The following is a 23,143-nucleotide window of genomic DNA, read 5'->3' as shown; positions in this document are numbered from 1 at the left end:
TATATATATATATATATACACACACACACACACACACACACACACACAATTTAACCCAGGAAGTCTTTCCTGTCTCCTAACACACTTCCAAGGGACATCTGGTTGTTGGCTACCAGAACTTTTATGGAGTACATAGGGTAATCTGTTGTGAGAATAGTAACCTAATTTATACTCCTTTCTGTCACAGTCTGGAAAAAGGTGAAATTCAGGTTAACAGTCTTGTTTGTCTGACTCCGGAGCAGTATTCAGAGTAGATTCTTTAAAGACTTATTTTCTTTTTAAAGCACATTTTATTTTTACTCATCAAATACTGAGATTGTCAAACAAACAGAATCTTCTGATTCTTACATGAAACTGCAAGGTAAGAACTTTTAGTCTCTATCACTTTATAAACACAACATGAAAATATATAATCTCAGAATTAAGATAATTTTTAAATTAACTAAATTGCATACGTGTTTGTTTTATTTTGTTTGGAGGTTGTTGTTTTAAACAGGATCTCTCTGTATTCCTGGCTATCATGAAGGTCACTTCACTGTCTAGTCTAGGCTGGCCTCAAACTCACAGAGACCCTCCTGCCTCTGCCTCCTAAGTACTGAGATTAAAGGTGTGAATTACCATACAAGAGCTGGAGAGATGCTCAGGAGTTCAGACCCATGGCTGCTCTTCCAAAGGACCACCCAGATGGTTGCTTACAGCCATCTATAATTTTAGTTCCAAGGGATCCAACACCCTTCTTTGGACATGTGGGCACTATATACACATGGTGCCCGGGCTTACATCTTTTCTGGAGGATCAGAGTTCAGCTCCCAGTACCCACATCAGGCAGCTCACAGCCATCTGTGACTCCAGGTCCTGGAGATTTGACACCTGGCCTTCACAGGCTCCTGTACACATGATACACATATACCCATGGATAATAAAAATAATTTAAAGATAAATTATAAGTAAAAAGCAAAGAAGTGTAAAGCCTCTCTGAGGATTTAAAAATTAGCAGAATGTCTTTAATTGAAAAAATAGAAACATGCAAAATCTCTTAAGATTTTTAGCAGGAATATTTACTAATTGCCTCCACAGTCCATTGGCACCCATCTTGCACTCTCATCACGTGCATACAGCATGTTACAGTATACCAAAGAATATGTAAAATAGCAGATAAGCATGCCAAGGGGTTTCTGTTTATCTGTTTCTACACTTCCAGTTCCCTCTGAGATCTTCCAAGAACACCCGTGGGCTCACTGAATGCCCAGAGTGCTGGAGCTGCAGACATGGGCCGCCATGCTCCCATGAGCCTGTCGGTCTTGTAGTTTCCAACTCATCAAAATTTTCCAGCTGATTGTACATAGCATCCACACCTTTCAGCATCTAAATCTGGTTATCTTGTCTCAAATGTGCTCATAGCTCTAGCATCCGTATCGTGTGAATGTGGGTCCTCTATTGGCTTTGCATCTTTGTGTTTCTCACAGGTTGATTGAAAGCCAGGCATTTGAGTAGAGACTATGGTTAACTTTACATCTAAAATTGGCCCCTCATTTACTTCTGCTAGGCTTTTCATATAGGGTATTGGCTCATTTAGTAGTTAGGTAGTTCCAGAGCCACCACTGCCTGGATTAACCTCTGTGTGCTGCAGACTTGCTCTTGTTCCAGACTGTGTCTAGAATTGATTTGCCAAAGTTTTTCCTAAGCCTCTTCCACTTCTCAGTACTCAGAGTAGGTCTTCTTCTTTCAAGCACTCTACACGCAGTGGGCTGCCGTTGTTTGTTCGCTACTGCACACTAGTCTGGCTGGGGGTGGGAATCTATTGCAGTGGTCTGACATCAGTCTCTATTTTGTTGTTTCTTGGTTTTGTTCATCTTTTCTTGAGTAAACACCCCAGACTGAACTCAACTCCTGGATACCTGGGATCACTGGTGTGTGTCACCACACCTGGCCAGAGTCACCCTTAATCAGAGTAGCCTTTGTCCTGTGTCTTAAAAATGGATCCAAGACAGTGGTCCTGCCTCATCTACAGCTGTAGGTTTGAACACATGGTGTATTTCTGCCCTGTAGGGGCTTTTTCCTGTTCTGTTCCCCAAGAGCAGCGGGTTTGCACAGCTGCTCTAAGAACAGCAGGGTCTCTCTTCCTGTGGGTATTAAGGCCTTGGTCTGTAGGAGACACATGAGATGTAAGTGATGCTTCGTAGCCTTTCCCTGACTGATGCTGGCTCAGGAGTGTCTCCCATCCCCATCCTTTTCCTGTATAAGGTCTGACACTGCAAGTAATGCTGCTTTTCCCTTGTGTGCAGCCCCGTGGTTCCATGTTGTGTCTAGACCAGCACCGAAGTAGTTGGCTGAAATCTCCTATTACTGTGGTGTCCAGTATCTGCCCAAACTTAAGATGCAGGGGGCGGGGAGGGGGGACTCAGGGGACCAAGAAAATGTCTTCTGGTGTCAAGTCTGACTTAGTTCCTGGAAGAAGACATGACATGTTTTTTGCTAAAGAAGAGTGTCCATTTTACAGTTCTGTGTCTGTCTCCCAGGGAAGGAAAATACAACCATGCGGCCTGCTTTGGTCTCCAGCCAGGCTGCCTTCTCCCTGATGGCAGTCGGATGATGTCTGTGGCTGCCCTGGTGGTCAACTTCTCTCAGCCTGTAGCAGGTCGGCCCTCTCTCCTGAGACACGATGAAGTGCGAACTTACTTCCATGAGTTTGGTCACGTCATGCATCAGATCTGTGCACAGGTGAGCATGGCAAAGCCACCAGCTGCTTCTAGTTGCTTCTTTCCTTTCAGTTGCTGCTGTTTCCACAAACTGAACACAGTCAAGAAGTTAAGCCTACAGAGGCACAAAGTTTCCCTTTTCACATCCTCTCCCACTATACTTTCACTCTGAGGTAAGCCCACTGGTGAAAGATCTTGTAGCATAGCTACTTGTGGAGAAACAACAACGGCGTCCAACCTCTTCAAACCTTCATTCCTTTTCTACTGCTGAGTAGCCTCAAGTTAAAATCACAAGTAACACAGCCATGCGGAGCTAGGAGTGGTGGCTGTGTTAATTGTAACCCTACACTTGGAAAAGAGGCAGGAAGATCAGGTGTTCAAGACCAGCCTTGACTCCATAGCAAGTTCAAGGCCTCCTTGGGCTGCATGAGAGCCTAACAAAAAATAAATGACTGTAGACAGGGTGTTTTTCCTTTCCAGGAAAAAAATGTATGTGCAGTCGATTGAAACATACTTCTGAGTGCCAAACAGAAAAAGAAAAGTGATTGTTACTTGTGTGTGTTCATTTGTATGGTGGCCAGAGGTCAGCATGTAATGTTCTTCAGGGACATGTGGGTGCCAGAAAATGAACCTGGGTCCTCTGGACAGAAACCCAGTGCTCTTAACCACTATGCCATCTCTCTAAAACCAATCAGTTCTTAGACCTTTGGCTAACCATTCATGAACAGAGTGTGTCCTTTGGATGAGTGTGCAGATTCTGCCCTCTGGGTGGAACTCTCAGAATGGAGTGTTGAGATATTTGTGCTTAGAACTAATACCTTCTACCCCCTTTACACAGAGATCTCTGTATTTGCTGCTTTTAAGTTTATAGAGACCTTTTGTATTGATCTGAAATGGATGGCAGTTGAATAAGATCCATAACGTCTGTGTTCACTAATGACTTCTGAATTTGCCATACATATGCAGTAGATTGGATCTAAGATATGACACCTCATAGTTTGGATTCTACACTGCCACAGTCTGGAGGTTGGGTGGCCAGAGGAGCTCATTGGAGCTTGTCATGGTGATATTTAAATGTCTGTGCAGGAACTTCCAGTTTCCAGGCATGTGGATGCCCTAGTTCACTGTTTACCGTGCTGTCATTAGGGACCTGAGTTTCACTGTGTTTTGTGTGTCAACTGCCAGGCTGGTAATTTAGAAGATATCAATCAGGAGGGCATTGCCAGTATCTGTCCCTGCTTCGTGGGTTGTGCTCTCTGTAACCCCCGGCCTTTTGAACTTCTGCAGAAGGAAGAGTAACGCCTCTCACCAGTTTTCATCCGTGATGATGTCTTTGTTGGTTGCCTGTTAAAAGCAGTTTTCAACTATAAAGAGATAATTATTTTAATAAACATCAGAATCATAATAAAGCCTTAATTAAAAGTGAAAGGGCTATAAATAGTCAGACAAACTTCAAATGATGTGACCTGAAATACACCATTGGTCTTTTTTAAATATTTGAATTATATACCACTGTAGAGAAACAGGCTCTGTCGGGGGAACCTTGGCATTGTGACAGAACATTGGATTAAAATATATAGGGCTAGGTTCAGTCCCATGTGCACCATCCAAGAAAAAAGAAATGTGACTTGGCCTTTTAAAAACCTCTCATTTCTCCATTCATAAAATGGGGACAAGTCTGGCATATTGGTGCACGCCTTTAATCCCAACACTCAGTAGGCAGAGGCAGGAGGATCTTTATGAGTTCAGGGCCAGCTTGATCTACATTGTAAGTTCCAGGGCAACCAGAGCTGTGTAGTAAGACCTTGTTTCAAAAAACAAAACTGAAATAAAATGGAGACAATAGCAGTTCTTAGTCTTTATTTATTTTTCTTTTTTCTTTGTGGGGGAAGGGGCTGAAACAGTGTTTCTCTATGCAACCTTTGCTGTCTGAGAATTCACTCTGTAGACCAAGCTGGACTTGAATTTAGAGATCCACCTGCCTCTGCCTTCTGAGTGCTGAGTGCTGGAATCAAAGCTGTGCACCACCACCTCCTGGCTAGTATTTTATATTTCAATAGAATATCTTTTGTTTATCCTTTGGTTTTTTTATTTTAGTATTTTCATAACTGTTTATGTATGACTCAATCCTTTTAGAATCAAAAGTGAAGAAGTGGGGGCAGGATCAAAAAGAAGCAGACCACAGCCATGAGGTTCAAGGAAACACATGGGTTCCCCTTCAGAGGGCTGCAGTGAAAGGAAGGAGACTTCCACATCAGAATCAAGACCCTTGCCTTGCTCAGATGATCTCTAACCACTTCAAAATTTGAATCCAGAAGCAAGAAGAACATGAGCTATTACTATGCTGGGGATGGTAGAGGATTAGTTGTAGAGAAGCATAGATATTTTATTTTCAAAACTAACATTAAGATATGATTAGTCGCTTAGACATAATTGCTTGGTCAGAGCAATCTGGACTCAGGCCAGATACATATTGGGCAGGCTGAGGAGCAAAATGGAGCTGTGTAAGGTGTCAGACACCTATGGTCCTTGCACTCCCAAGGTTGAGGCAGAAAGATCGTAAGTTCAAGGCCAGCATAGGTTACATATTGAGTTTGTGACCAGCTTGAGCTATGTAGCAAGGCATTGTCTCAGAAACTCAAGAGAAGCAGAAGCCAGAGCTGTGGGACCTTCAGAATATGTACCAGCACAGCACTGCTTCCTCCGCGCAGCTCTCACTGAGCTGAGCCCAACATGGCTGTTCCTGTTTTCTAAGTGACGAGGCTGTTGAGGCTTAGCACGAGTTCCCCAAAGGCAGCCCAGCTACTCTGCTGCCTGCTTTGCCAGCTGTGCACTAGAGGCAGCTGTGTTGCATGTGACCTGAGCCAGTTCTCCCACATGCAGAGTCTCCATGAATGGGCTTCTTTCTCAGTTATTAGGCGGTGTTCTGATAGCAGGGCAAAGCATGAATGTCTCTACTTTCACATGTCCCTGTGGACTCTTAGAGTTTGTGACTTTGACATCAGACATGATTTCATTGAGGATCCCTCTTTTATTGTTTTATTTGTTTGTTTGTTTTAAATCTGTGTATAAGTATGTACATATATGTTAACATAGAATAAATGCTAACATAAACCAAAATGTATAATGTGTATAATGTGTGTTTGGAAAGTTGCTCATTTCTTTTGTTTGCTACAATTTTTATGTATACTTTTTTAGCTTTTTAAAAGATGACTTTTTCGTGTCTGTCTTTATGATTATGGATGCCAGTGGAAGCCAGACAAGGGCATCAGATCCCTTGGAGCTAGAGTTACAGGTAGTTGTAAGCCCTCAACATGATCCTTGGAACTGACCTCTGGTCTTCTGGAAGAATGATGAGTCAGTCCTCTTACCCACTCAACCAGTCTCTCCAGTCCCTGTAATATTTTATCTTTCTAATAAGAGAAAGAGGTTTTTTTTCTGAAGATGAAGAATGCTCAGGTGATTTTTTTTAAACCAGAATTATTGATTATCTCCCGTGCACAATATACAAAGAATGGTAGGATAGAATTCAAAATAAGTTAGAGTACCTTGCATTTTTAGGATTCAAGGACATGAAAGGCAAGAATCTAAAAGTGGAAAGCCTAATACTGTCGTAGAGGTGAGACAAATCAAATGTTAAGCACTCAAAGAACACAGGGGATAGACAGGAGGTGGGCGCTAGGTCTGGTGGAGCCTAAGAGAAGCTGCCTTTGACTTAGGTTCTCCACAGCGCACATTCTTCTCACGCCTCAGTGCACAGACCTTGAGCGGGGCATCCCCTGGGCATGTGCTGGGCTGGCGGGCATAGGATGGTGAGCCAAGCTCTCTCTGACTCAGCATCGAGGTTAAATGGGACTTCTGTTTTTATCTGGAAAGGAGCAGTTTAAGTAAGTGCCTATTTAGGACAGCATAGGTAACCTGAAGGCAAACCCGTGAAGTTCAGTTGTGATCCTCAAGACATTCCCAAATTGTGTTTCTTCCTGTCCTCAGACGCTGACCTGCTCAAGTGCAGGGCTGCTGTGAAGACTAAGAAAAGATGAACCATGTCTCACATCTTCTTTGCTACTGATATTTTTGTCCAGTGATGCCTAGATATGTTCGAAGATAAAACCACGACCTCTTACCCATCTAGTGATAGGAAAGTCTAGTAGATAGTGGCCACTTGTTTTCAGTTCCTTGTCTTGTTACGTGAACTTCTCATTAGCCGAAGATGTGGGGAAGATCAGACAGATCAGGATCTGGACTGCGTGCTATTAAGTCAGCAGTGGGCCCCATGGGTCAGCCAAGGTCTCTTCTCCCGAGGCCTGTCATTGTCCTAAGCATGTTGTGCTAACTCATTCCAACAGTTGCCTTTGCTTTGCTTTGCAGTTTGTTATCATAAAAAGGAACCGTAGTTGTAACCAGTAAAAGGATTTGGTCTCTTAATTCAATACTAACAAGCTGTAGTGCTTAAGAGTTACAAGAGCTCACGTGACAAATTTAGTTATGTTCGTGTCCTTTGACTCTACTGTGTAAGTTTAAACATTAATCTCTACATCAGCAAGACAAAGGTTTTAAATCTGCCATGGAATAGATTTTAGGCATCCTAATGTCTATTTGGGAGATAGTAACACAAAGACTCATATTTAGGGCTGGAGAGACAGCTAAGTAGTTTAAAAAAAAAAAATGTTGCTCTTGGGGAGGACCCAGGTTCAGTTCCCTGCACCCACATGGCAGCCATAACCATCTGTACCTCCAGGTCCAGGAGATCCAAGCCTACCAGCCTCCATGCACACCAGGCACGCGTGTCTGTGTACATACATGCAGACAAACACCCACATGCACAGAGGGAATCTTAAACAAATAAAACCAAAAAACAGAAAGAAAAGTAACTTCCTCTCAAAAATCCCCATCGAAACAGAAATCTAAGCTAACCGTATTTTTTTAGGCTCCCGTGATCAAACATTTTCTGCAAGAAGTGCGCTGTGATTTGCCCATTGGGTTGTTGTATGATGTCACACTTAGTTTTTATCTGGAAGATAGATGAGCATTGCTGGCTTTTATTATGTTTAACATCCCCAAACTGATCATGCGGAGAACTATGTAGGGAATCACTCTAGGACTCTAAACCTGGGAAGTCGGTCATGAGTGCCAGTTCAGCCACCCACTCCGTGGTCCTGCGCAGGAGGTCCTCTCACACTGCAGAGCCAAAGCCCCCGTTTCCGTGTGTGTGTGTGTGTGTGTGTGTGTGTGTGTGTGTGTGTGTGTGTGTGTGCTGACTATGGGATCCTCTGGCTTAGGGGTTTACCTGTTTGCTGAAAATTGAGCTTTTGAATTTTGTAGATTTCTTTTTTTTTTTGTCCTCATGTGAAAAATATTTAAATGATGTTGCTCAAAGGGTTCACAGAGGCACAGCATGGCTGACTTTTGGGAAATCTGTAAGCAGGCGAGCTATTTTTAGCTTTTACTCCTTCCTTGCAAACATTTCCTTTTGTTCTCTAGAGAACATTGTTGATGTGTTCATTCACTGGCCGTGTTCTTCCCCGCTAGAGGACTTAGGGAGAATAGGCCCTCTCTTCTCCACGCTGGTGACGTAACCGTGTTGCTTCTTAGTTGTCCAATTTTGGCTCTAACTCATGAGTTACTCATTTGTTCATGTTTTTTTCCTGGATACTGAGCAAACCCTTCCCCCAGTGTGTGAATGTGTGTGTGTGTGTATGCTCACGCATGTAGATCCTTTCTCCAGATTTTGTGTGTCTGTGTTGCCTGCATGGAAATCTTCACACAAGCAAGAATCACAAAGCTGCTGATTTTGTCATGTTGTATGACAGTAGCTGATGGCTTGATTTTTCCTTGTTTGCACTGCTCGTATCTGTTTAAAAACTGTGCTTCATAAAACCATGCATTTAGCATTACTGCTTTGGGATAGACAGTTGCACAGCTTAACCTTGTGTACCTCAGCCTCCTGTTCTGCCCTTGAAATCTTCTAGTCTCAGGAGGAAGTAACTTTTCTTGGGGAACATAACTCATATGGCACTTTAATTCTTCACATAAAGGAGAAGAGCTTTTGTTTGTTTGCTTTTTGTGTTTTTTTTGGTGTTTTTTTGGGGGGAGTGGTTTTTGTTTTGTTTATTTTGTACAGTAAAGATGCACTATATTAGAACATTCTTGTTAAGATTATACGTTACAGACTCATCTGCTGCCTTCTCTGTGGCTATGTGTCTTCCTGTTCCCATCTGGTTTTAGATCCTACATTTACTATTATTCTGTGTGTGCCTCAGTTTTCTTAGAGTTCACCAGTATAAGCTATAGGACATACACCATCAATAATGTAGGAGTGGGGGGGGGGTTGTGCGTGCACATGTTCATGTGTGTGCAAGTACATGTTTGTACACCTGGGTGTGCTAGCCAGAGGTCAGCCTCTGGTATTGTTCCCAAGTAGTTTCCATCATTCATTCATTCATTCATCCATTCATTTTTGAGATAGAATTTCTCACAGGTATCTGAGCCTGAGACCAGGTTGGCTACCTGGCCAGCCAGTAACTCCCCTCTTTGCACTTCCCAAGCTCTGGGATCACAAGTGAGCATGGCCCCGTGCCTGCTGGTATTACAGATGTGTCTATGCCATGCCTGCCTGTTTACCTGTGTGCTAGCCATGGGATTTAGGTCCTCATGCTTATGCAGCAGACCTTTTACCCACTGTACCACCCCGAGCTTCTTGGATAGAGATTTAAGCCACACTGTTCATGTATGAACCGGACATGATGCCTGGCACAGGAATCTTCTCTGGGTACTGGCTTTTACAATACTGCATTAGAGTGGTCTACCTATAATGCAAATACAATCTTAAAATGTTACATACCAGAATGAGGCAAAATACTCTCTTTCTAGGGGTCTTTGCCTCTTCCCCTGTACAAATGGAAGCAGCCAGTGGGGGTTGAGGGATGGGGTATGCCCTCAACAGAGGTGTCCTAATTCCAGTGCCTACTGAAGTGTTTCCCTGGACCTCCTGTATTGCAGCCTTTCCTATCTAGAATCAGCACAATTATAACATGAAGTCAAGCAGAGTATTTTGCATAGAGGGGAATGCAGAATGTGCTGTCATTCTGACATCTGTGCCTATGCCCTGGGCCAAAAGCAGAATGGTTATACACTGCTGATTTGGCATCCCATCTGCTGCCTTCTCTGTAGCTAAGTCCTCTTCCTGGTTTCTCCTTTGAAGAGCCTGGGGTGATGAAGCCAGGGACAGTGCTGGGGTGTGAGGCATAGGAGAGGAAATCAGGGCTGGAGGAACAGGGAAACAGGAGGGTCCCATCCTATATCCGACCCCTAACTCATCTCAGCTGCTCACGGTTTGTAAGTGTTCCTCGGATGGGGTGATGGTTCCAAAATGCTAGCCTGGAAAAGGCAGAAAACAAGCCACAAGCCTATTGTGAGAAATCTCTGTCTTTCTGCTTGGCTGCTTGTATAACATCCAACTCAATCAAGAATCTTTGAAACTTGGCTTTCAGAACTCTTAGCCCAGGCCCCCTGAGAGTGAGTCCCTTCTTTCCACCACAGAGGTTTTGAACTTTGAGTGTGTGGCTTCTCTCTCCCCTCCGTTCATATTCACTCACCCACTTGCAGCCGTTGGCAGGCTCACCTTCCAGGCTCTCGACTTAATCTGAGGGGTCCAGCTCAGGTTCCCCACAGCATAGCTGTCTTAGGATCACTGGTATAAACTTTAGAACACAAAACATCACACACACACACACACACACACACACACACACACACACACACCCCAGGCTGGAATGTTGTAACTTAACCCCTTAACTGATTTAAACTTGAGTAGTTGAGCAACAGTGGTGAATGCCCTGAAAGGCATGTATTGAGTAAACAGGAATAACCAACTGCAGGAGGAGCCTGAGAGAGACTGTTTGCCTTCTCCCCTAACCCCAACTGCTGGGGTCACAGTCACAGCCTCACACAGTGGACAACCTCCTGCCAGTGAGCCACACAGGACTCCAGTGCTTTGCTCTCATCCTGCCTTAAGTGTTGACGGTGCTCATTATAATTCGCTGCATGTATATAGTTCTACTCAGTGTTTTTAAAAACACTTTTATGTTTGCTTTCTAGACTGACTTTGCACGATTTAGTGGAACAAATGTGGAAACTGACTTTGTAGAGGTGCCATCACAAATGCTCGAAAATTGGGTGTGGGACATTGACTCCCTGCGAAAACTGTCAAAACATTATAAAGATGGACACCCTATCACAGATGAGCTGCTGGAGAAGCTTGTGGCTTCGAGACTGGTCAACACAGGTATATTCAACAAGAGAAGCAAGTAGGAATTGTTTAATGCAGAATTCCTGGTGGCTCCTTCTGTCAGACGTACTTTGACTTTAATAACATACTCCAGGAGTGCTGTGCATGGAGGGAGGGAGGCTGGGTATGTTGGGACTGTGTCGAAGGGGAGTGTTTCCTCCTAAGTCATATATGGTCCAGATGCTGTTTGGCCTTTCTACCCTTTTGTGATGAATGGTACTGAATCGCTCTTCAAATCTCTGATCTTGTGATATTAGAACACATAGTTCTCTCTCCAACACATTGTTCAAACACTCTTAACCTTATTAGGTCTTCTGACGCTTCGCCAAATTGTTTTGAGCAAAGTTGACCAGTCTCTCCATACCAATGCGTCGCTGGATGCCGCGAGCGAATACGCTAAATACTGCACAGAAATTTTGGGAGTTGCAGCTACGCCAGGTATGAGGCGAGAGCGCCTGAGTTCATTTTTTCTTGTGAGACCTGAGTCTCCTTAGCCTTACAGGCGGGTGGAGTTCCTCAGATCTCATTTCATTCCTTTCTGCTCTCAGTAATGAGACCACAGCTTTCAGATAAGCGCACCCTGCCTTAGGAGTTGTCCTGTCCAAATGTGCTTGAAGGGGAGGTGGCTCTGCAGTCACAGCATTGCAGTGTAATCAGGCGTGAGCAGTTGGCCTCCACCCCAGAGCACAGCCATTCCCGTTTGGCAGCACCTGCCTGTCCCCTCCCTCCCTGTATGCACCAGGACTTCCCTGTGATTTTCAGTAAGGAGTTGGCAGAAGGGGCATTTCAGGGGGAGACAGGAACCTCCTTCATTTCTGGCTCCAATGCCAGTTCAAGCTTTTGACTGGCAGTTTCTAACAGGATACTTACAGTGTTTGCTATTGTGTGAGTCTAAACTTACATGTCTACTTTTAAGCCAACTAATATGTATCTATTTGGATGTCAATTATAAACTTTTTCACCAAGACAATTGTTGCTAAAATGAATCAGACACAGTTATAGAGGATATTAAGATAAGAGTGGCCATTGAGTCACCTGAGCCTCACCTCCTGATCCGGAAACCAAGGGACAACATTGTGTCTCTTTGACAAAATGGCAGCCCAGTGTAGACTCACTTCGTAAATCTCTTTCAAAATACTTCATTTTCAGAAATTATCAACTTACACAAATGCCATTTTATTTTGAGTCATTGTAAATACAAGAAATGGGCAGGGTTGTAGCTCAGCATTAGAGTTAGGCCATGCTTGACTCCCAACACCTGAGGGTGGGGGGCTCCAGCAGAAAGTAGGGTTATTAGTAAAGTATTTTAAAGGCACATTGGCATGACTTCCCCTGAGCTACTGACGGGTATGGACAAGGCTTCAGAAATTGTTGTTAGACATTCCAGAGCTGGGGCTGAGCTACTGATAGGAGAAAGGCTTGTACACAATCTTGGCTAAGGGCGCATGCCTGCCAACCATGAGGTACTATCCTTCCCTCTCCTCACAGCTGGGCTCCCCAAAGGAAAGCTAGCTCCTTCACAACCTGATTAATTAGCATTTTTATCATTCTGATTGAAATTATCTTTTTTTAAGGCACAAATATGCCAGCTACGTTTGGACACTTGGCAGGAGGGTATGACGGCCAGTATTATGGATATCTTTGGAGTGAAGTCTTTTCCATGGACATGTTTCACAGCTGTTTCAGGAAAGAAGGGATTATGAATCCAGAGGTACTGCATGGCTTTGTTACCCCAGGGTTAATTTTGTAGTTGCTCTCTCTCCCTTAGCTCCAAGTATATAATAGCTAGAGTTTCGAGTAAGAGACTTGGTAGCAGCTTTTAACTTTAAGGCCTGGCATCTTCTCAAATCATCATACATCATTAAGTTTCAGTGTACAAGTGATTAACTCTTAATTCTACAGGTTTTTAAAAAAACCTACTGTACTTTCTTGCTTATTAACATTCCCGTATATTGCGTAATTAAAAATTCAAAGCCTTGTTTATGCACTCGAGAGTTTATAGCTACCAGTTTTGACATGTGCCATGCAGTGTTTCTGTTTTATAAGAGGTTGAGAAAGAAAGGTAAACGTCTTCCTGATGTAAATAGTCTCTGTGTTGTGATATTCTTTACAGGTTTCTTTGTACATTTTCTGTGGGAGGCACCCTTTTTCTTCGGCCAGCGTACTCCACCTATTACATAGTTTGTAACCTAAGTGCCTTTGGGGTAACTTAAGCTGCTTCATTAATCTGAGCCATTCCTTCCCAGGCACGGTGAGGAGGCTGCCAGGTGGCTGCCGGCCAAGCCTTCCTGAGACAGACCCTAGTCTCTGCTCATCGACAACCTGACTGTCAGTTATGTCTGAGGCTGGTATATTTCCAGTGGGTTTCCAAGTTCTGTTTGGTTCAGAAATTAGAACAAATTACCCAGATCAAGCTCTCAATGCTTATTTCAGTCAGCCAACTTGTTCTTTGGGCTTTTGTTTCTGTGCTAAGTAGCGCCCCTGTGCATACATATTGAAATATGTCATATATTTTAGGGTCCCATTTCTTCCGTCTCTCTCTCTCAAAAAAAATACCTCCAGACTAGCCACACTATGATTCATTCCAAGCATCCCCTCCCCCATCCTACCTCATCCAGCAGGTCTTTAAGCTTCCTTCTTTGATTCTACCCACCCAGTCAGCAAGCCTGATACTGACTCCTGTTTAACATTCTGACGTGTGCATGCCTTTCAGCATGCCCAGCCCTCTGGCCTCCACTGTCTTATGTTGAGATGGCGCCCTCAATGGGGTCTTCTGGAGGAAAACCTGTGAGTCCATTACCTGCCCTATACTTGACTCATGCTGGCTAACGTCACCTGGTCCTCCAGTGCTGCTCTGTAGGCCAGTGCTGCTCTGCTCTGAGGACCTGTCCTGTTCTCTATTGATTTCCTTTATCACTCTGAGCCCCCATCCTGTCTACTCTGTAAACTGCCTCTGCCCTCTTTCTTGTTATCTCATCCATCCCTAAGCCTCACTACATAAGGCAAGGTGACATCGAACGAGTGAACCTCCTGCCTCATTTTCCCTGGCTCAGGGGGATGTAGCTCAGAAGTAGAGGGGTAAAGTCTTAGCTCTGCCCACCTTTACACGTCTATTCCTTCTATGCATTGCATTTTAAATGTATGGCTTCTTTTTCTTTTTCTTTTTTTTTTTTTTTTTTTTTTTTTTGTTTTTTGTTTTTTGTTTTTGAGACAGGGTTTCTCTGTATAGCCCTGGCTGTCCTGGAACTCACTTTGTAGACCAGGCTGGCCTCAAACTCAGAAANGGTTTCTCTGTATAGCCCTGGCTGTCCTGGAACTCACTTTGTAGACCAGGCTGGCCTCAAACTCAGAAATCCGCCTGCCTCTGCCTCCCGAGTGCTGAGATTAAAGGTGTGTGCTACAACGCCTGTCCATACTATTCTTTAAGACCCCATTCAAAAAGCCATTCATGGAGCTAGAAAGATGGCTCAGTGGTTAAGAGCATGTGTTTGGTTCCCAGCACCCACTTAATGGCTCACAATCATCTGTAACTCCAGTTCCAGGGGATCCAACACACTCTTCTGACCTCTGCAGGCACCAGGCACACATGTTACACACATCCATACAAAGAAGCAAAACACTCACACACATAAATAATCTAAGAATATTAAAATGCTACTCATGTATGAACTGTTGTAGATTATTCAGACCAATAAACTTAGGAGCAGGTGGGAAAGGCTTTGGTAAACCTTTGCTTATGTCTGGATTATTTGATGTAACTCTCACATAAAATGAAAATATTCTTTGCAAAGGATTTTACACAGTATTCTTACAGTACGGTCAGAACAAACACGGGCAAGAACACTGATGAGTCTGTATGGCGAGATGTTCGGAGGGCTTAGCATTTCTCTCTGCTCCCCACACAGCTGCCCACAGACTCAAGAAGGACTTGGGCACCCCAGTTTGTGGTGGGGTGTTTGGCTTTTTTGTTGGTGGTGGTGATGGTTGTAGTTGTTGGTGGTTTTGAGACAGATTTGCTTCATAACCCCAGCTGGCCTCAAACTAATAGCCAATTCTCCTGCCTCAGCATCCTGAGTACTGGCATTCCAAGCCTGTACTAGCAAGCCCAGCAGAAACAGTGTTTCAAGGAGAGGAAAAGTGGTGTGGGAAAGGTCCAAGTAGGATATAGTCCTGGCTTCCATTATCTCTTAGACTTCCTGGTGCAAGCATACACTCCCTCCCTCTGAGGTGAGCCAGCCTCTGGGCCTTCACTCATCTGGCTACACCTTGGCCCCTCCACCCTTCCAGCTGTCAAAGTGACAGCCAAATTCTAGATCCCAGTGGCTCTCTTGCTACTTGCACGTCCTGCAGAAACAACCCACCGTCCGTCAGGTTTCTCTGTGCTTTTTATGCTCAAGCTCTGCAGCCTGGCAGGCGGCCAGGCGGCTCTTCATCAGGTGAGGACAGGAGTGAACTTGGAGAAACAAAGATCCCACCACCCGGAGCTGTTTCCTGGGATGTTAGAAGCGCAGTCCAGCTGCACTGAGTTTCTAGATGCTGTGGCAGGGCTCAGGTGTATCCACTTCTTAGGCAAGCTTTGAATTTTCAGTTTTCACTTCCTTTTCCTTTCCCTTCAAACACTGTGAGGAATCCTGTCATTTCTCACTGTTTTGTCATGGCAGCAATTATGGGCCTGGATCGAGAAACCAAGGAAGGGGAGGCCCTCACTCTCCACCCTCGTTCTCTCTCTTCACTGCTTGTGTGAATTCTAGAACCAGCTTTTTCAACAGCCATCCGACCCCTCCCCTTTCTGTAGTGAATGCTCTGTTTGTTCTTGTGGGGTGGCTTCGGCTTTGCTTTGTTTTGTTTTACAAATATTTACTCTAGCACCTGACTTACAGAATACAAATATTTATCAGAAATTAAAAATTCTTGGCACAATACTCCCGTGCTATGAAAAGGCTTCCATTGTTCCTACAAGTGCAGAGATAGAGAAAAAGAAACACTATTCTTGAGCAGCGTGCTGAGCACTGCTTGTTTTGGGCATGATCTCAGCCTTGCCATCAGCCAGCACTGCAGAAGGTGCTGTTACCTGCTCTGGGTTGCCTTCGGTTTCCCACATAGAGGTTGGTTACATAAGCAGAGTAACAGTAGGAATTTTTATAGTATAAAGCAGTGCTGCACTTGGTCTGAAGTCATGGGAACCATCCTCACAGTCTGTCACGTAAGCTCTGCTGGCTCAAGGCCTCACACTCCCCAGCGTGTTGGGAGTATTTTGAGAAGGTGGGTGGACATGTAAGGACTCAGTCCCAAGCCCTGGAATGGCTGGGATCAAGAGGCCTCATTGGCCACACTCTACAGAAGCGTATCTCCAGGCTTCTGCGTGAACATCTGCTGTCCTGCACAGCCTGGGGTCTGCTCTGAGCAGCACCTCATACCCTGGCAACAGCACTGCAGAGGGATCCTGCTCACTAGAAACCAAACAGCAGAGTCTGATGTCAACCTGCAGCCTGCCTTCTGATAACGGAACAGCAGTGCTGACTGACTGATGGTGCAGTTGTCTTCCCTCTGCTCTGGGACATCTCTCCAAGTGTCAGAATTGGCCCCTGTCCTGGTGCAGCCTCAAACTATGCTCCCTGTGTTGTCTCTGTAGTTTTTCATATTATTCTTCCTAATGAATAATTACCACATTTTAGCTATTTATTTAGCTTATTTTTTTATTCCTAAATTCAGGCTTTGGAGATGATTTTGTTGGTAAAATCTTGGCCTTATAAGTGTGGGGACATGAGTTGGCACTTCCAGCACCTATATAAAAGCCAGGTACAATAGCACAGATCTGTAAGCCACCACTGACAGACAAAGGCCCTAAAACTCTCTGGCCAGCCAGTCTAGCAGAATGAGTACACTGCAGGGTTAGTGAGGGACCTGCTGCAAATCCCTAGATGGGGACTGACAAAGACATCCAGAATTGACCCGTAACCTACACACGTGCATCCAGCACATACAGGCCCTCACATTGATGTTTTCATACGCGCATGCATACATACATAATACATACATGCATACATACATACATACAGAAACACATACACACATGGCATGAGCACACATACAGACCCAGACACATTCCTAAAGTCTGTTCGTAGTAGGACATGGAGAGGCTGTCTCTGTAGATGTAACCTCTCCATCCCTGGCAGTTGTCTTACTGACAGAGGGAAGAGCTGCGGGGGGTCAGTGCCCTCAGCCAGCTCTGGCACTCTTGCAGGGTATCTTTCAGTTCACCAAGTGTAGTTTCAAACTCCAGCCCCTAAGCACAGGGTTGAAAAAAAAGGGAGCATTTTAACTAGGGCCATTTTCTTTTTAATAAGGCAACTTCATTATGGGAAATTTTCCCAAGAAGTAATAGACATTGTAGGCTCAGAGGCTACTGCTATTGTTATGCCAGAATTGTCTTCCTCTGTTTTAGAGAAATTTCATAGCTTTGTTTCTTGCATCAATAAAGGAGAAGAACAACCAGGCATTGCTTCAGAAAGAAATACTGAGGACATCTGTGGTGTCATAGGAAGACCTTACGTGCAATACCGTACAAGGAGGAATCATGTTTGAATTGGAAAGGGTTGCTTGATGGAGATCTTAATACTAACAATGTCAGTACTCTTTAAACAGAATTTTAGCTCAGTTCTTGCTGTACTATGTTGCTACAGGAGGATATGGAGTGTTTTTACCCTCCTGTGAGTGTCCCTCACAGAGATCCAGTTCTCCTCTACTCTGGCTCCTCTGTGTCTCTGTGCAAGCACTGCGCTGTGTTAACTCTGGTCCCTTAGCAGCCATGGGTGGTAGAAGGGACAGTAGGAATGGGGTTGAATGCATTTCCCTCTGCAGAGTCTGACTGTGCGCCCTGGTGTCCTAGCTTTGAATGCCTGCTCCTTTAGCCTAAACCTTCCAATTGCCGGGGTTGCCATGGGGTGCCACGCAGTCAGCTGATTCCTTTGCAAGTCTTGAATCCCAGCCAGTGCAGGAGGTTGTTCTTTCGTGTTCTGGAGGGGCGAGGACCTCCAAAGCGCTAGGTGAGCACTCCATGCCGGGCTATAGGGTTTAACCTCCAAGGCTGAGACTGGGCCGCACTAGGTTGCCCAGTCTAACCTGGCAGCCCAGGCCTAAAGTTGTGATCCTCCTGTCTTAGCCTCCCAAATAACTGTAATCACAAGCCTATGCCACGAGGCTCTGCGCTCGCTCTCTCTCTCTCTCTCTCTCTCTCTCTCTCTCTCTCTCCCCCCTCCCCCCTTTTTGCTTTCTTTGTGATTCCACTAGAAGACAAATACACTAACCCTAATACTAAACACTAAATAGCCTACCTTATGCTTTGTTCTGAGACAGGTCTTCCTGTGTAGCCCAGACTAGCCTCAAACTCTCCATTTTCCTACATTGGCTTCCCAAGTACTGGAACTATAGGTGTGGACCACCACACCCAGTGCCTAATTATTTCTTATCTCCCTTCTGGGCCAGGAGGCGCTCATAAAAGAGATTGTTTGATTCACGGTTGTTTCTCCTCTACCTTAAAGTTGTATCTAATTGGACCTTACTCTTGGTCCCCCCACTTCCTCGCTGACTTACCCCCAAAACACACTGCTGCTAGGGCTGTTTCTCTCCTGCAACACTCCACTGCCTCTCTGTCTTTACTAGTTGGAGCTTGCTATGAGATTTCCAGGAAACCTTCCAGTCAGATGCCTTTCTTCTCCACAGCCGTCCTCTCTTTCCCACCTTGTTTTCCTCAAAGGCATTTGGTCTTCCCTTCCCTCTCCCCCAGATCACCTCACCCTCAGAGAAAACACAGGGTGTGCCACAGGGAGGGCACTGTGAGCCATGAAACATCTCAAAGTCCACTGTGCAGACAGCTGGGGACTATGCCAGGTGCCCAGGTGGCCTCACCTGTCCTGGGCAGGGCACTCACTCTGCTCCACATGGGAAGGAGACAAGTCTGGCACTACTCCTGGAGTGACTGGGTTGAAAGGCCACGAGAAAGCTATCATGTATGCTGGCTCCGGGATACAAAGTTAGTGGGAGCCAGTCCACTGTCCTTCCCGTGTTGTCATAACTGATAAGCGATGAGCATCCTGCACAGGGTAATTACATTTGCTATTAAAATATTGCCTCAAAAGGTTTGTACTCTTGCATAAATGAAAGTCTCCTCTCTCCTACTTAATATTCTTCCTGAATTATCTATTCTTCCTCACTGATAGTGGAGCTGCAGTCTCTTGTGTTTTCTTTTAGCTTTATTAGAAGACAAGTAATTTTCAGGAAATGTCAAAGCAAGAACGCAGTTATTTCCCTGAACAGAGGTAGGTCAGTAGTGCCTGGGGGTTGCAGGGATAGGAGTTATCAAATCCCACTATGCATCTAACAGCCTGGAAAAGATAAGGACAGCATATTCCCATTTTATAGATAGAGAAGCCAAGGCTGAGTACTGTGTACCTAATGAATCAAGCCACAGTTCAAGGCTAGGCCTAACTCCTAGCCTAACCTTGCCTTAGAAACCCTCAGGGTTAGAAAAGGCCTTCATAGAGCCAAAAGATAGGTGCTGCTCTTTGAGGATTCTAATCCTCTGGCCACTGATTGAGTTCCCTTCTTGGAGAGCTGATAGGATCTCACTGCAATCTCCCAGAGGACCTCAGAGCTCCTCTCCCTGCCTCTCTGACAGTTCAAGTTTCTTTATTGTGTAAACACCACTGAATGGCTAAAGGCCAGCATTCCCTCCACCTATGGCAATGTCACCAACCAGGCTTCTCAAGGCGTACAGCAACTTTTTTTTTTTTTTTTTTTTTTTTTTTTTTTTTTTTTTTGAGACAGGGTTTCTCTGTGTAGCCCTGGCTGTCCTGGAACTCACTCTGTAGACCAGGCTGGCCTCGAACTCAGAAATTCACCTGCGTCTGCCTCCCAAGTGCTGGGATTAAAGGCGTGCACCACCACACCGGGTGTACAGCAACTTCTTAAACTAAGACGCACTCAACTATTCTTTCCTTAACAAAAGCTAGGTCCTGTTACCAAAATGACTCTTAAACTCTTCTCAAAGCTTCAGTGCAAGGGAAATGGAACTATTAAAAGAAAATTGCTCTATAATTGAGGAAATTGAATCAACTTATTTGGAGGCATAAGCAGAGAAGACTTTGAGCGGTGCTGAGCCACATGTTCTGAGACTACACAGTGCCCTGCTCTGACGCGGCTGCAGGCAGAGCTGGCCTGAGCCATCTCTTCACAGCAGTGAGCACACCAGTTTCCTGGGCTTCCTTTCCCTTCCCACGAAACCCCTACTACAGCAGTTGGGGGAAGAACTTTATCAGATGTTACATCTTGGGCGATATCTTAGTATGTTGTTCTTTTTCTGTAATATTGGAGGTATAAATGCCTTTGGGGGGGGTGCAGAGTTTCACTATGTAGCCTTGGCTGGCTTGGAGCTTGGAGAAATACTAATTATTGCCAAGTGTAATGGGACACACTTGTGATGTCACTGCTTGGCAGGCTGAGGTAGAACGTAAGAATCAGAGACGAAGTTACACTTTATAATTACTGTCTCAAAAATAACAGTAACAATAATAATAATGGGCCACTGAGGATGTAGCTCAGTTGAGTAAATGCTGCCTCGCATTCAGAGACCCCTGGATTTGATTTGTGTAGATCCCAGGGACTGAATAACCCAGGCACAGTGGTTCTGTTTGTCACCTCATGACCCATGATTGAGATTGGGTCATAGATGTGTGGGCCGTTATCCTGTGTTCTCTGCTCTTAGGATATGTTTGAAGTTTTCCTTAATACAAGGCTTTAAATGTTGCTATAATTCTAGAAATCTAACTTGCATTGTCTGTGCTGTATAACACCGTTGTTCCAGAGAGCACAGGCCTTCCTCACTCCACACAGTAATGCAAAACAGTGGTCAGACTGAAACATATTGAATAGTGAGGGAGCGGGAAGGAAATGGAGGTGTGTTTGGACTAAGGAGCTCTGATACGCTTCTTAGAATGATGGAGCCTATGACAAGAACAGCCAGTTGTACTTTAGAGTCTCAATTACTGTTGGAAGGGTGGTATTACTGCTGACCATGTAAGAAAAAATGTTTTAAACATGTTAATTTTTTTTCAACATATCAAAACAACACAAATTAAACCCAGCCCCAAATCCTGGTTGGCACAATTTCTAAGAAGTCCAGTAGCAGTGGCTTCAGGTTCTTAGGATGCATCTAAGTAAAGCAACAAGATTGCTGTGCTCCTTCCCCGCAGTGTACACCATTTCCATGTCCTCCTAGACATTGCTGTGCTCCACGCCCTGCGGCCGCGCATACAGTAGCAGCACAGAGCTTCAGAACACCTGCAGTGAAGCAGATGCAGGCTGCCCATCACTGTAAACAGCAAGCAACGAGCTCAACGATATAAAAAGTCTACATGTTGAGTGGAGCAGTAGTGGCGCACCTTTAGTCCCAGGCAGAGGCGGGCAGATCTCTGAGTTCAAGGCCAGCCAGGGCTATAAAGAGAACCCCTGTGTGTGGGGAAGATTACATGTTGAAATGATAACATTGTGGTTACAGTGGAGTTCAAGTGACGTCTCCCCAGTAGCATGGAGTACAGGTGCACACCACTGTGTCTTGGTTGAAGTGTTTAAACAAATATTTATGAATTTCATTAGACTGGAGAGGTATAGCTCCATTAGTAGACAGAGTACTTGCCTGGCCTACACTTGCCCTGAGCTCAATCCCCAGTACAGTATGAACCAGGAATAGTGGCCTGTCATCCCAGCACTTAGGAGGCAAAGACAGAAGGGTCAGAAGACCACAGTCATCCCTTGCATAGCAAGTCCGATGCCAACCTGAGACCCAAAGATACTAATTTCACTTTTAAATATTTTTTATATGTTGTTGATAGAGAAGTTAAACATGTATTTTGTAATTGTATTGGTCTTGCTGCCTGAGAATTTAAGCAAACACTAACTTTAATTGCTTACTCCTTACTAGAATTCAGACTATTAAATGTGAGCTTGCATCAGGGATGACCAACTCAGTACACTAGACTACATGCAGCTGAGAATAGCTATGAATATGACAGCCCATAACAGAATCACCAACTTACCTAAAATGTTTTAAGAATTTTTTTGTCTTGTTTTGTTTTGCAATTTTTTCCTGTTAACACCATTGCCTGGTTCTTAGGTATAAACTTTATAACCGGTGATAACAGCTGTCTCAGCATCAAAAGAGCGGATGAATCAGCTCGATGATTTGTAAGTTATAAGTGATTCCTGCCCAGGCACAAGGACAACCCCAGAGTTTTATTTCATGGCTCTTGTATGGTATTAGCTAGGTTTGCTGCTGTCTAACTTAGTGGATTTCACTCATGCTTTATTTTACATAGTAGCTAAGCCTCTGATGGTTCAACAAGCAGCTTCTTGCTTTTAGTTCAAACTGAAACTACTTTAATCTCTGGCAATTCTCTAGTTTTTCCTGTACCCAAAAGGATTATCATTCCTATTGGTCAGATCACATAATAAACATAAACGTGAGTGGTATCTGTTTATTTTATATGCGCATCTAGAATTAGGACTCCTTACCAGGGCAGTGGAAGGGTCTGAGATGAACGGAGCTGTGCTTATGTGACACTGAGCAGCAGCTGTTCTCTTTCAACGCATCTGCTCTGGTGTTTATGTGAATAAAAACAGAGGAACTGTGGTTTGTTTTAAAATTCCAGACTTCCATCTCCCAAGACTTCTGTCCTTCCACTTCTGACCCCTTGGAATCACTTGTCACATGGCCATCCACAAGAATGCTGCTTAGGTTTCTTTGTGGGGGGTTGTTATGTTTTTCGTGAGCCCCTTATAAAAATACCTGAAGCCATTTGACAGTAGCCAAGTTCTTGCTCTGAAGTGAACACAGCCCCACAGCCTCGGGAATACTTGCTCTGCTAACCCATCTGAATCACACTGGAACCGGGCTAACTGGCAGTAGCAAATTGTGTTGTTTGGCTGTTTGGTGTCCCTGCCTGCCTTCATTGTCAGTTCACAGCTGAGAATCTAAGGACAGGAGACAAGAATTAATATTCGACAGGGAATTCAGGCCTGAGGCTGAAGCTCCAAATCTCTTAACTACAGGAAGGAAGGAAGGAAGGAAGGAAGGAAGGAAGGAAGGAAGGAAGGAAGGAAG

The 23,143-nt window shown here is 44.6% G+C and overlaps 1 protein-coding gene across 2 annotated transcripts in view; it reads left to right on the top strand.

Annotated features, from left to right (window-relative positions):
* Nln (neurolysin) overlaps window positions 1-23,143 on the top strand; it is an 87,638-nt gene that overhangs the window by 62,145 nt on the left and 2,350 nt on the right. For both annotated transcript variants that reach the window (XM_029544064.1, XM_021208260.1), the window contains 4 exons: window positions 2,520-2,721; window positions 10,797-10,983; window positions 11,296-11,424; window positions 12,561-12,697. In XM_029544064.1, the coding sequence (XP_029399924.1) occupies window positions 2,520-2,721; window positions 10,797-10,983; window positions 11,296-11,424; window positions 12,561-12,697 (655 nt within the window). The remainder of the gene's footprint in view (window positions 1-2,519; window positions 2,722-10,796; window positions 10,984-11,295; window positions 11,425-12,560; window positions 12,698-23,143) is intronic.

Source organism: Mus pahari, chromosome 11, assembly GCF_900095145.1.
Source record: "Mus pahari chromosome 11, PAHARI_EIJ_v1.1, whole genome shotgun sequence".
In the NCBI taxonomy this organism is placed as follows: Eukaryota; Metazoa; Chordata; class Mammalia; order Rodentia; family Muridae; genus Mus; species Mus pahari.
Note: the sequence above shows the minus strand (reverse complement) of the source record. Positions and strands in the feature narration are given on the sequence as shown.